This window comes from Mustelus asterias, chromosome 18, assembly GCF_964213995.1.
Source record: "Mustelus asterias chromosome 18, sMusAst1.hap1.1, whole genome shotgun sequence".
Lineage (NCBI taxonomy): Eukaryota > Metazoa > Chordata > Chondrichthyes > Carcharhiniformes > Triakidae > Mustelus > Mustelus asterias.
The window spans coordinates 68,087,918-68,102,287 of NC_135818.1; the positions used below are offsets into that span (position 1 = coordinate 68,087,918).

General features: G+C 39.1%; 1 protein-coding gene across 3 annotated transcripts in view; it reads right to left on the minus strand.

Moving 5' to 3' along the window:
* Positions 1-5,411: 5,411 nt before the first annotated feature.
* The window catches only part of ppp2r5eb (protein phosphatase 2, regulatory subunit B', epsilon isoform b), an 80,395-nt gene continuing 71,436 nt past the window's right edge, over positions 5,412-14,370 (minus strand). For 2 of the 3 annotated variants that reach the window (XM_078234240.1, XM_078234242.1), the window contains exons 11-13: positions 12,176-12,303; positions 9,305-9,406; positions 5,412-8,565 (exon numbers count right to left, since the gene is read on the minus strand). In XM_078234240.1, coding sequence (XP_078090366.1) covers positions 8,472-8,565; positions 9,305-9,406; positions 12,176-12,303 — 324 coding nt within the window. In that variant the 3' untranslated portion in view covers positions 5,412-8,471. The remainder of the gene's footprint in view (positions 8,566-9,304; positions 9,407-12,175; positions 12,304-14,370) is intronic. The other variant, XM_078234241.1, reaches the window with a different exon arrangement.

The window sequence follows — 14,370 nt, forward strand, 5'->3', positions numbered from 1 at the left end:
ATGCACAGCTGGCCATATTGCTTAGGGTTCAATCGAGTCTGCACCAACAGAACTGCTATTGGCCCTTAATTTGCAAATGCAAATGATCTTAAAGCCTATTGAGGTTTTTTTTTGGTAAAATTGAATTGTGAATAGCTGCAGCTCATACAGTATGCGTCAGCCTATTTTTTCAGGGATCAGCAGCCAAACCAGGGATCCTAAAATGGGCCAACGGAGACTGGCCCCCAAAAGGTTAAAATCTAAAGTTGCAAGGAAAGTAGAAAGAGGTATGTTCCTCCCAGCTGCTGATCAGAGTTAAGGAAAGCCGAATCGAAAACACACCCTGATCATAATTCTAGGTCCTCAGGATTGTTAAAATCAGAACATTTAATCTAGTGGCATATTTTTGACAAAATACAAGTAAAAGATGAAGGTTACTGATGAAACCCTTAGCAACCAAATTTAAACTGCTTCATTAAATTATCTAAGCACCCCATTTGTCATTTTCTGTAGTATAAGTGCTCCATTAGTAGTAATTGCTACAGTAAATTAATCTGTTGCGCTTTATTTTAAATCTCTGAATGAGTGATTTATTAATACCTGATCTCCTCATTCAACATATTTTCCATTTATGGAGCAATGTTTCACTGTCGCAAACAAAAGCATTCAACTGTATTTCCATCTGTTTGTGCAAGATGACATATTGATCAACCCCATTTTTGATTAATTTTTAGGAATTCAAGATGCCTTTGGACTACTTTCCAACTTTGGGGTCCGCTCAGAAGCGATCTGTCTCAGTTCAAGATGGTGTTTTCCAACAAAATAGCTGCATTACTGAGTTGTTCCATTTTCCACACCTACAACTTTTGATATTTGCCACTTTAACCTGACTCACTGAGGAAACTGCAGATATACCCTAGTGAAATGCTTCATTCATTTACATTTTAATGTAAAGTTATTCTTTTTCAAATTAAGCAAAACATCCTTCACCGCTATGGAAATGATTGCAAAGCTCAGGTGCATTTTCTGACTTGAATAAATTTAGAGATTCTTAAACAAATTCAATCCAAAGATGTGCAATTATAAACAAACTAATAGAGCAATATCATAACATGACCTTAGGGGCGGCACGGTGGCACAGTGGCTAGCACTGCTGCCTCATAGCACCAAGGATCTGTGTTCAATTCCAGCCTTGGGTCAGTCTATGTGGAGTTTGCACGTTCTCCTCTTATCCGCATGGGCTTCCTCTGGCTGCTCCGGTTTCCAAAGATGTACAAGTTAGGTGGATTGGCCAAGCTACATTCCCCCTTAAGTGTCACAGGATGTGCAGGTTAGGTGGATTGGCCATGTTAAATTGCCCCTTAGTGTCAGGGGGATTAGCAAGGGTAAATAAATATGTGGGGTTACCAGGGCAGGGCCCAGGTAGGATTATGGTCAGTGCAGGCTCAATGGCCTCCTTCTGCACTGTAGAGATTCTATGACATGCAATTTATTTTGAAAATTTATAAGTATGCAGCATTTGATAATTTAATTACATAATTAACTAATGGTAAGATGGAGTTACTATTTTGTTAAAAGATCTTTACTGCCCTCACATGGTACCAAAGGAGACCATCACTTAATTTACCATCTTATTAATTTAATCAAAGTTAAAGTTGATTTATTAGTCACAAGTAGGTTTACATTCACACTGCAATGAAGTTACTGTGAAAATCCCCTCCTTGCCACACTCCGGCACCTGTTCGGGTACACTGAAGGAGAATTTAGCATAGCCAAACTAACCTGCACTCTTTGGACTGTGGGAGGAAACCGGAGCACCCGGAAGAAACCTATGCAAACACAGGGAGAACGTGCAAACTCCACAGTGACCCAACCCAGGAATCAAACCCGGGTCTCTGGCACTGTGCGGCAGCAGTGCTAACCACTGTGCCACCATGCCACCCCAAGGAAATATTAGTGGCTCCAGTATGTTTAAAAGAATGCCTGCCTTTAGTAAGCCTCTTGAATGTGAAGTGCACTATGTACCTTTATTACTTGAGTGGTTGGAGAAGGCTACAAAGAGACAGAAAAATGTGAAAGAAATTCAATCCAAAGATGTGCGAGGCAATGCATTTGGAGAGGGCAATCAAAGCATGGGAATACACGAGAAATGGTTACTGAGAAATGTTCATAGATCTCCAAACGTGACAAGGACAGACAAGTAAGGTAGCATGCAGGATAATTTCCTTTATTGGTTGGGGCGTAAGTATACGAGCAGAGGGTATGCTAGAGCTGTACAAAACACTTGTTAATACACAGCTGAAGTACATCATATAGTTCTGGTAACTTCCTATTACAGGAAGAATGTGATCAAATCAGAGAGAATTCAGAGAAGAATTATCAATTCTTCTTCAGAGAAGAATGCTGCTGTAGCTTCAGAATGAGGAAATAAGCCTGCAATTGACTTTTGATTCCTTTGATTTGAACTGCAAACATAATTCAGAGGGATTACATACAAAGTTGCCACAGTCCCAGATGACCATAGGCTAAAGGGGAGAGCTGACTGGTGGTGATTTAACTGGAGAATCACCACACCTCAGGGGAGGGGAAGAAGGGGAAAAGAAGGTGGGCCTTCATGAATAACCTAAGCCGGTATGGGAACTGAACCCACTCAGTTGGCGTCACTATCCAGCTGTCCAGCCAACTGAGCTAACCCATATATACATATTAACACCAGCAAGGTATATTACAGTACGCCAGTAACCAAAAACGCCACAAGGGTGAATGTTATATCACTCAAGATAGGTGAGATTTTTATGAAGGCGAATACCCTTGATCTCAAGTCAGAAAGGGTGTGGCTAGGGAGATTGATGTCACACAACTTTCCAACTCTTACATGCCTCCAAGTAGCTGGTTGCACACACCAGCAGCCAAATCCTGGGACCTCAGCTCAACAGTCATGTAAAACTAAGTTAGGGGCCCATCAGCTCTGGGTGGTATTGTGCACAAAGACTGGGAATGGCAGATGAGGCAGAAGATCCTATCAATAGCACAATGACTCAGAAGGCAAAGACCAACAAAGCACGTGACACACCCAAAATCACACTCATATCATTCAGTAAGGCAATATGGCCAGTCACCCGTGAAGAGTCTGGGACCTGGCACAGTACAAGCCCTATATAGTTGGTTGTGGAATAGTTAAGGATTAGGAGATACAGAAGAGGTTGGGGCCCCTGCAACAGGTTGATGGGCAAGGGGAAACCCAAAGTAATCAACAGATTATGACAAAGTTGAGCCAAGCTTGAGAGAGATCTGCTTCTGAGCCTGTTACACGCGATGGAAAAAGTAGCTTGAGAATAGGAACACGAAACATTATATCTGACAGGAAAGTTTGATAACTGCCTACAGTTGATGGATACTAACAAACTGCTGCAAAAGGTGGACAGTTTTTCTCCAACAGGAGACACTTACTCTCATGTTGTGTTTTCTAGGCTGAAAACAGAAATCAAAGCAGTCTAGAATGCAAGTTCACAAACGAGAACTACATCTCACCTTCAATTAGACTGAATATCCAGGACTGTCATCAGAAAGTGATTTATTAGGATCAGAAATTTATCATCCTCTTGGGAGTCAATACAAAATTGTTATGGACATGAGGGGGCACAGCACTAATTTCTCCTTCCAACACCTGTCCATAAACAAAGATGTTTTTCATGTTTCCCTCTTTATAAGTGGTGGTGTATTTCCCATTCTGCTCGTTTTTGTCCAACCCAATTTTCTATTTATAACCCCATATCAAACTCGAGATAGGATGAACTCAAACGGTTAGTTTATTTGTACACACACAAAACATGAAAGAGCGTTCACAATGTTTCCCTCGTGTGATGATTAAGAGGGGTGGAGAAAAGAGTTACAGTAGAGAAAGCAGAGGGAAAATATTGTTTGGCATGGGTTCCAGAGCCCAGAATCAAAGACCAATCAGGTTTTCCTTCATTGAGATCGGTGGACTGCAAACCGATGCTGGATAATAATGCTTTTAAAAAGCATTTCATAAAGGTAGTGAACATTTTGCAAAGAGTGAAATTTATTGAGCTTTTAAACCAATTCTCATTGACTCTACCATTTGCAGCTCCCTCCCTCTTCCAAGCCTTTGTTCACAGCAACAAAGCAGAGCAGAGGCAGCGAGCAGATGATCCTTCTATATCTTTGCATTAGTTGTTTTATTTGTGAATGTAGAAATATACAGTATTTCAACTGGCAGGGTGTAATGTTTGAATGATTTTTCTCCCAGGAAGGGTCCTAGAGAAAGTCGCTACAGCTTTTACATTGAATGTCCTGGAAAAATCCGATACACTTGAAGTTGTTTCACAAAGTTGCACTTCTCAGGAATGCAACTCAACTGCACTGTATTGGGGAATTTTGATTAAAAGTAGCTTTTATTTTTAAAAACATTATAGATTCCAAATTAGCATTTATAGATCAATAATATCAATACAAGTGCTTTCCCAGTGCAGCTATACAGTTGCACAATAATCCTAAAAAGATTTTGATCTTAAAATTGTATCTCAAAACTTAACAGAACTCCCTACTATAACCACCCTCTACCACAACTGTTGCATCATCATGCTTAACAATATTTGTTCCCGTTAAAAATGGAAGAGCATTTTTAGAACAGATTTATGTTTAATTTTAAACATCTGTCCGTACTCCTTTTCCAGTCACTTACTGCTCATTCAAAAAGTTCAAAATCAAACTTCAGTAACATCAAGCCTCAACTGCAAAGTGTTTAGCAGCCATGAACAAAGTTGATCTACTTAGAAATGTCATTAAAATGAATTGCTTTTTAATTGAGAATTTTATCCATTTAAGTTTTGTAAAGTGGCATTGCCAGCCCATTGAGATCACCATTTCAAATTACTTCATTCAGCACATAGTTGTGGTGAATTTCACATTTCTGAACATCGTGCAATTTCTTCTGGTGTGTGATTTCGCAAACTTAGTCCTCAACTTACCGTGTTTCATGACATTTAGCTTCTTTGAGCAGCACTTACATCATCAGTCTTTAGCACTTATACACGGAGTCACGCTGTGACTGACTACACTGTTCGGTTTTCTGCATGCATGATTGGCTTCTTTGTATTGAAGTAATTCATTTTTAAATTATCCTTAAGAATGTAGATACTTGCTACAATTTATAGGACAAACCAACTGGATTGGCATTCCAATATTTGATTTAAATAAAATCGGATTCAAATCTGTTATTGCCGAGTAGCATCCTGAAAATACACATCTAGTATTTGTGTAGTGTGCTTTTGAGATCTTGGATGAGGACAGCAGCTTAACATAAAATATTAGCACCGGTATCAGTTTATGTTTAATGCAATGCCACTTGTTGAAAATACTTCTTAAATCTATAGTTTTGACAAAGCAAGAAGGTTAATCTCAGTTTTAAGATCATTTACAGAATGTATTTGATTCATTACTGTACAATTATGCAACAATGTACATAACTCACACAGTTAGGATTTTAGTAATACTCTGACAGAAAAAGATAAAAATTTCAGATGCACCTGTGGTGATATAAACAGGGCCTAGTTTTAAGGCTGATAAAATTGGATATCCTAAATTAAAGAATTGGGCATATTAAAATCAAACACAGTCAAACCTCAGGCAGGCCAATTATACAAATACACAAACATGTCTGGGCCTGACCTATCAACCACCCATCAAAGGTCGTTACACTCTACTTGAGACTTAGCAGGAGATCATGGCACCTCATTGAAATGCATCGGCCTATTGTTAGAAGCGCAGATCGAGCCAGACTTTCTGTCACCAAGAGTTCCTGTAGATACCCTATCTGATAACAAGTTCATCAACATGGAGATGGACACCTGGGGGCAGGTCCCGGTGTCCTGTCCGGCAGACATCAAGAAACCCATTGGGTATTGGAACCCCCTCCTGGGACCTCATTGGCCGGAAGCCAGAGAAGTTTCTGGAAAGGCAAGCAGGCTGGGGGATAAAGGGACACATTTTCAGACACACTGCAGCGAAGACTCGACAGGTGAGACGGCCGTGACCATTCGGAAGACTGACCAGAGAAGGAAGGAAGGAAGAAGCTGCCATCGAGATTCACCTTCGTGACAACGGACCAGAGGGACTCAGAGAATCGGACCTGCAGTTCAACCAAACCATCTTTACGGGTAGTATCCTTGAATCTGCTGGGGTATCCTCTTGTTTTATGTGGGTAATTTGGGGGTTAATTGTGTTATTATTAATAAACTTGTTGAACCTTTGTGTTTGTCCTTTGTCCATCTTGCAAATAAGGGCACCAGGGTAAAACCTTGAAGTAAACAAACTGGTTGAAAGTATCTGAGAATTAACAGGTACAACACACCGCCCGTACAAAGAATATTAAGTGCATAACATTGTCGTTCTGCGGTATGATAAAGAAAGTAACACAAGAAATTCATTGGTAAGATTTATATTTTAAAACTCCTCGGTCAATACATGAGCTTCTGATTACAGCCTATTTACAGTACGTGGTCAAAAAATGAACCTAAGGGTGTTCACAGTAATCTGTCATGTAATACAGTAACTGCTGTGTGTGTTGGTATAAAAACCAGTACATACTACCAATGTGCACAGTCAGCAACACTGGTTGCTCAAACAAAGATGGTTATTGACTAGAATGCATCACATTTACCATTTCTGAAAGTATAGTGGAGTCTATTTAAGACAGTCTTAACTTGTTTAACTGGTTGCCTTTCATAAAAGTTGTAATACATTTCTTTCATGCCCCACTCATCCCTGAAATATATCTTATTTTTGTTTTCAGATCATGTTTTGCTTTAGCATATCATCCAAACATCAAATATCCATATATGGCATACCTAACATCAGTCCTCAGGTTACATTAACACCTTCAAAGGTGCAGTTCTGAAGTGCAGCATCCACCGCATAGTAACCGATTCTAGTTAAGTGCAAATTTCTTGCATCAGTTTTTGAGCTAACAAGTGATTATTCAACAGTACGTATTTCTTGATGAGGCAGTATCTTGTTTGACCCACCTAGCCCTTTTTCAAAGCTGAAAGAAATCAAATTTAAACACACTGTTTGTTGTCGGATTTAAAAGGAACAACATCTGGTTAGATTTTATACTGCTGTTCCAACAAGCAAAAAGATCGAGGGCAACCTATGAAACTTAATGGCCATTTAATTTTTTTTCTGAAGTGTGAAGTTAGTTTTCTTAAAAAAAGGTTGAGAACAGTGCAGGATGATGCATTTCTGATCTGCAGTAAAATTAAAACTACAAAACAATTTCTCTTTTAAAAATAAAGTTTCATACCATACACTTTCCCACACCTGGTGGGATAAAAGCTACTTTGTCAACAGAGTGGTGTGACACACAGAGCAATATAACACTGGTAGTGTAACAATCCAACTGGATCAATACAGTGCATACTATGCCATAAAACATCATGGCTTATTTCCCTATTGAGTCATTAAAAATGCTGGGGTGTATATGGCGTTGATGACCCCACACATTAGTCACATACACAATCCAACAATATTAGTCTTGTATCATGTTGCACTGACCATATACTTCAACAAGCAAACTCTTGCACACAATGTATAATGCAGTTCTGTGCATGGAGTTAGGAGGGGTGCTCATTTCTCTATAAGAACCTTCAAATTAAAAGTTTTTTGTATGAATTAATCTGTGGTGTAAATATGAAATTATGTAGCTTATACTGTTAATGAATAAAATCTTGTACAACCAACTTACACTTTGGTTAGTTATTGGATATATCTTGCTTACTCAGCTTTGTAACCCATCAAAACTATGCATCTTTAACAGATACCTTTTCTAATATACAGTACTTCTAGAATATCTGCAAGGAGTGTACTTTAATACACGCCTACCAGTACAAAGGTTATGAACTGTATCTTGATGCACATGGACACGAACCTTTACACAACCAGCGTGCCGTGTAGAGGTATTTTAACACCACAATAGGTTTAAAACCACCAAATTAAAAACAAAACTTTGACAAACTTGTAAGAAATAACTTCACCTTATGTATAAATTAAAATGCAGCAAAGTCTCAGGGTCAAGCAGGAACACAATCTTCAGTCTAAAACATGTTTGCTTGCAGCCTGCCACCAACGAGTAGGGAACTCTCGATCTGGGTGTCCTGATGTAGCGATCTTCTTGGGTGATTCCGTGCACCCACAAGGATGTTAAATTATTTTTTCTTCTTTTTTGAAAAAAAGTTAAAACAATGACTACATTTATAGAAGAGCTCTCAGAAATCCATCTACTGTACACATTCTGTACTGACACCCTTCTTTTTTGACATACCATTTAAATGTGAAGAGAAAAGTTATATACAATACTGTTACAGAACCGACTGTCATTGATAATGAAACAGATGTGAAATCTACAATACAGAAAACTGTTGCTCCACCTCTTACTACAACGTATACCATGGGAATATTAGCACCATGTTTCCTTAAGATTGCATCCCTTTTATCACACCTTTCTTTAATTCAAGAGCCTTCAACTTTTTCCAAAGCTCTTCCCTCTCCTTCTCCTTCTTCTTTTCCCTGAAAAATATTTTACAGAAAGACCATGTTATGTGGTGCAGTCTCCTTCTGCAAGTAACCATTTTATTTCATAATGTACTGCAGCAAATATTAGGAAAATAAACTATTATTGGAGCTCGATCATTTTTTGGGATACCATTGTGCACTCTGATCACTCCTAGGCATGACCCCTATTTGAATCTAGCTGTCAACATGGTTAAAGTTGACCATTTAGATTTGCAGAGAAATAGTGAGCAACAGGCAGCCTCATCACTTGAGGAGGCACTGTGGTCGCAACAGTCGAAACTCAAGAAAATGAAGGGTATCAAACCTCTTCATTCTTTTCTTGGCTATTTTTCCAGTTCTTGAGGCGAGCAGGGAGAGGGTTGAAGAAAGGAAACAAGTTAGCTTAAAGTTGTTACCTTAAAGTTGAATAAAATTGCATTTTGACTTATTTTCATTGAGCCTTCAAAGAAAACTGTCAATCATATTATTTCACCCATGCATAGGTGCCAATTGCATGCTTTTTTTCGTGTCATTTTTCCTAGTCCTATTAATTATTTTCCACAATCTCCCTTTCAGAAATCTGTTAGTGATTTTTGAGTAAATTCACATTATAACTGTGTCTCAAGGCAGCACGAAACACAAATCTATAAGGCATGAACGTTGTGCTTAACTTAAGGCAACAATAAAAAAGAAAATCACATATTCCATATGCCCATTAATGAATAAGCAAAATTAAAGGCAGTTAAAATCTTACTTTTGGCGATCTGACTTGTAGGTTGCTGTCAATTCATCAAATAAAGGGCTGTTCATTTCCATAAAAGCCTTAAGTACATTGTAGACTAAAGCTACAATTGCCCTGCACAAAACAGACTCGCGCTTAGAAAACATGTTTAAAGCAAGTTATGTGCATATGAAAACACTTAGAAATTTAAAAAATCAGTCAAAGAAAATTATACCAGTAATGGAGGAGGATTGCCAAATCCCAACAGCGATTATCAGAAAATAATATGAGTGATGTGTGTCACAAACATAATATAGATTTTAAGGACAACTATTTTAACAGGTGTTTGTTTTCAAACTTTTACATAGAGTTTCAAAGCCTTTTTCAAAGTGGAATTATGGGCAGACAACATGGTACCTTCCGATGTTTATTCAAACCTAGCTAGGCTCGTATCTCGAGACCAGGCTCGTGGGAAACATTAAAAATGTTTGATGTCTATTGAATTCTAAAAGAAGTGAAAATTATTGTTTACTTCTGAGGGTTCAGGAGATGGGAAGGGACTTCAAAGGACCTCAACATAACTAATTTCTTTGCCTGGTGGAACAATGCTTCAAAATTAACGTAGCAGCCATTTTAAGTTTTGGGACTGTACAAAGACAGTTTGAGAACATCCATCTTGTGTGCAGAGCCCCAGGAAGAACTCAAAACAACATAGGTGGCTCATGGTCAAGGGAGGACAAAGAAAAATGTAGAAGAAATCAACTGCTCTGCTGTTCCATTGAAAAAGTCCAGGTAATCGACAAGCGCCACATCCGCAGAATTAGTGAGGATTAGGAGACCTCTCCTCTCTCCCCAAAAGTCTGCTGAGTCCACCTGAAAAAGTTAAACCCCGACTGGGCTGTCTGCAAAAGTCATCGCGGCTGCTAAACTGAACCTCAAGTTTCAATCCCTTCACTTCAGAAAGCAGGAAACCAAACAACATACCTGCAATGATATCTCTTGAGACTGATGCGAAATCTCATCTTTAACTTCCTTTTATCTGCTTTTAATCGGTGTGTCTGCATTTTAGTTAATAATGATCACTTTTACCCAATAACTTTCAGCAATAGTTGCGTAATAAACAAATTAATCTTGTTTAAGACTAAAACTTGTCTCTGCTGCGTTATTTTTAAATTGAACCACTCAAATTCAAATACACGCACACACACACAGTTCATCGACCACTTCAGGGAAATGTTCCTGTGGTCATGACATGTGCTTACAATCTCAGAGGCCTTCAGTTTTTGCACACAAATAATCCAAACATATCTTGGCTTTGAAAAAAATAAACTACAATAAATTTATTATCAGCTCCTCTTTAGCACTGCATTGCTGAGATTTGCTACAAGCAAAATCTAAAAATAGGTGTCTGTATTTAAAACTTTAAAAATCAACCTTTGAATACAATTTTCAGTACATTGGAACTAGTGTGTTGCTGAAGATAATTTATACGGATAAGTTGTGTTTCAAAAAAATAATTGATTGAAATTAAATCAGGGAGAGAAAAAATGGCCAAATGATTACTCAAATTATAACTGTCTACACATTGTTTAAATCCCAAGAACAACCCTTGGACAGGTTTAAAGTAAATTAAACACATGCATAACTATGTAAATTGGAACAGAAGATGCATTAGTATTTCCGTCATATCTTCTGTTCCAGTATTTCTGTATGCTGTTTTATTCCTATAGAGGGTGCTGTTTCTAAAGGATAACCATGTGTCTTCATCATCACTTAAAACCAAGCCACCAATATGCCCGTTCCTCAGACTCATTTCTTTGTGCCAGTTTTGTGAGCACTTATCTGGACCATTGTTTCTCCAAGCTTTAGAAACTTTTGTACAGCTAGGTGCACAGAGGCATCAAGAATGCTTTTGCCCACACTGATTTAGTGCTTATCTACACTATAAATCAGAAAGAACTACATTTAATTCATGCGATATCACACCTTTTGAATCATGCAAGCATACAAGTGAATCTCTTCAGTTGGAAGAGGAAATCGTTACTTTTTGGAATTCAACGATCTGTTATAAACTTAAACAGATTAATCAAATAACGATTTTCGTGATCCATATAAATAAATAAGCAATGGCCAAAGGCAGTTTATAGTCTAAAATGTGGCTCCCTTTTATTCAATAAATCCTCAATTAAGTTTAATGACCTCATCATCTCCAATTTACACAATATAATTTTAATGTAAAGTTTATGGTGCTTCACCGGAGCATCAGGTAATCAGTAGGGGTTGGACAGACTGTTGGGAATGCGAGGTCAAAGTGGCAAATTTCGAAGAGTCTCTCTCTGATAGAGAGAAGAAATGCTGCACAATGAACTGGAGTTAGACCAGTGTGGGATGCAGTCTGACTGGTTTGGAGAAGGCTGCAACTGGGTGGTATAAGGCCGCTGAAGGATGTGTCAATGAGGAAATTGCAATCAATATGCTGTGGAGTGGTGCGGGGGAAAACTAAGTGCATCTGATCTGGAATGGAGTTTGTATGGAGTGGAGATGGGGGTGCCAGTCAGCAAAGAGGGAATTGGAGAAGTGAAGCTATGGGCAAGTGTTCTGGTGACTACTGGGATGAGATAGAGGTGGAGATGGGTGGGTGACGATAGAAATAAGCAGGCAGTCCTGGTGATGGACCCATGCTCAGTACGTTACCTACGTTAGGATTAACCAAGACAGGAGGTTGAACACTACTGAGTGAGCAATTAAAAAGGTACATTAAATTGGAAGGTAAAATGCAGGATTTCAGGTGCAGTTAAATGAGAATAATGCTGGCAGAGCCCCTCTGAATTAGAACAGTACACAGAAAAATGAAGTTCTCATCGGCAACAGAAATATTTTCATTTTAAGTGTAAAAATACATACGGGTTCCAATGTTCTTTAGAGATTCTGTAAAGGCTTGGAAACATGATGGGTAGGATCACAGCAGAGTTCTCTTCTATGAGACTCATAATGTATTCATTGTTCCAGTAATAAAGTGCCCTCTCAGCCACCTTAAGAGAGAGAGAACAATTAGATTTTCAGCAATATTTAACCAAAACTTTTCCATTCTGCTGTAAAAACAGCAGAAACGCTAGGAAAAGAGGTATCTCCATTGTGGAGTCCCCTCCAAAGGTGTTTTGTATTTGTTAAAGTTACTGGTGATTGTCCATGCAATCAGAAACAAAAACAGGTTTGAAAAGTAGAATCTGTTGAAACAGGCAGGTTCTGTATTGTTTTGGTCAGCACTGGGGAGGCTGTTATCAGTCATGGACACACATTGCCTAGAGTGCTGGCACTTACCTGGGCAAATGTTTTCCCAAACTTTAGAAAATTTGTGCAGATGTTGGTATGCAGCTAGGCGACAGAGGCATCAAAGGCCTCCCCCCCCCCCCCCCCCCCCGACTGATTCAGCACTCATTTACAACATAAATCAGGAAGAGCTACATTTTATTCATGCTATATCACATCTTTTGAAGCATGCAAGCACGCGTGCAAATTTCTTCAGGCGGAGAGGGGAATAGTTATTGACCTGCTATAAACTTAAGCAGATTAATTATTTCAATAATGATTTCTGCAATCCATTTAAAAAAGGCAATGACCAAAGACAGTTATAGTCTTAAATGTGCCAACATATTTGGTTCTTTGCTTTCATTCAATAAATCCTGAATTAAAGTATTTTAATGACCCCATCATCTGCAATTTACACAATATAACTTTAACTTAATGTCCTATGGTGCTTCACGCAGGCATCAGATAATCACAGTAAGAGTTTTAACAACACCAGGTTAAAGCTCTTGCTCTTGTTAGAACTCTTACTGTATTTACCCCAGTCCAACGCCGGCATCTCCACATCAGATAATCAGCAGCCTGATCAGAGTTGGCATCAGGTAGAATTGTTGGCCAGATATCTCTCTTCTGCAGTGGGGGTCACATGGGCGCATATACAGGAAAGCTCTGGTCTGGCAGATCAGCACTGGAAGCACTAACTGGCTTCAGCAGTGTTAATTCAGCAGTAGTGTCTTCCCATAGAACCACAGACAGTTCATGACACAGAAAAAGGCCATTCAGCCCATCGTGTCTGCGCCGGCCATAAAAGAGAAATAACTAGCTACCCATACTAATCTACCTTCCCAAACCCAGTCCATCGGCCTGCAGGCTACAATACTTCAACAGATCCAAGCATCTTTTAAATGTGTTGCGGGTTCCTGAGTCAATTACCAGACCAGGCAATGAATTCCAGATGCATACCACCCTCTGGATGAAGTAATTTTTCCCCCTATCCTCTCTAATCCTTTTACCAATTCCCTTAAACTTGTGGCCTCTTGTAATTGACCTCTCTGCTAGGGAAAACAGGGAATTCACATCTACTCTATCTAAACTTCTCAATCTTGTACATTAATTAAGGGATTACCTTAGTCCTCAGCCTCCTCTGGCCTAATGAAAACTGATGTGGAGATGCTGGCGTTGGACTGGGGTAAACACAGTAAGAAGTCTCACAACACCAGGTTAAAGTCCAACAGGTCTATTTGGTAGCAAAAGCCACTAGCTTTCGGAGCGCTGCTCCTTCGTCAGGTAAGTGGGAGTTCTGTTCACAAACAGGGCATATTATATGCCCTGTTTGTGAACAGAACTCCCACTTACCTGACGAAGGAGCAGCGCTCCGAAAGCTAGTGGCTTTTGCTACCAAATAAACCTGTTGGACTTTAATCTGGTGTTGAGAGACTTCTTACTAATGAAAACTACCCTAGTTTATGAATGTTTCCTCATAGTTCAAAACCTGGCAATATTCTTGCAGATCTCCTCGACTCTCTCCAGAGCAATTATGTCATTCCGTCAAGTGGTCTAACCAACAATTTATACAGTTTCAACATTCCATCGTTGTTTTTGTATTCTACACCTCAGCCAATAAAAGAAAGCATTCCATATGCTCTACCACCTTATCCACCCATCCTGTCACCTTCAGAAACTTATGAACATGCACTCCAAGGTCTCGCTTCCTCAACCCGTCTCAATATCTTCCCTTTCGAGTATTCCTTTGCTTTGTTTTCCTTCCCCAAATGCATTACTTTGCACTTTTC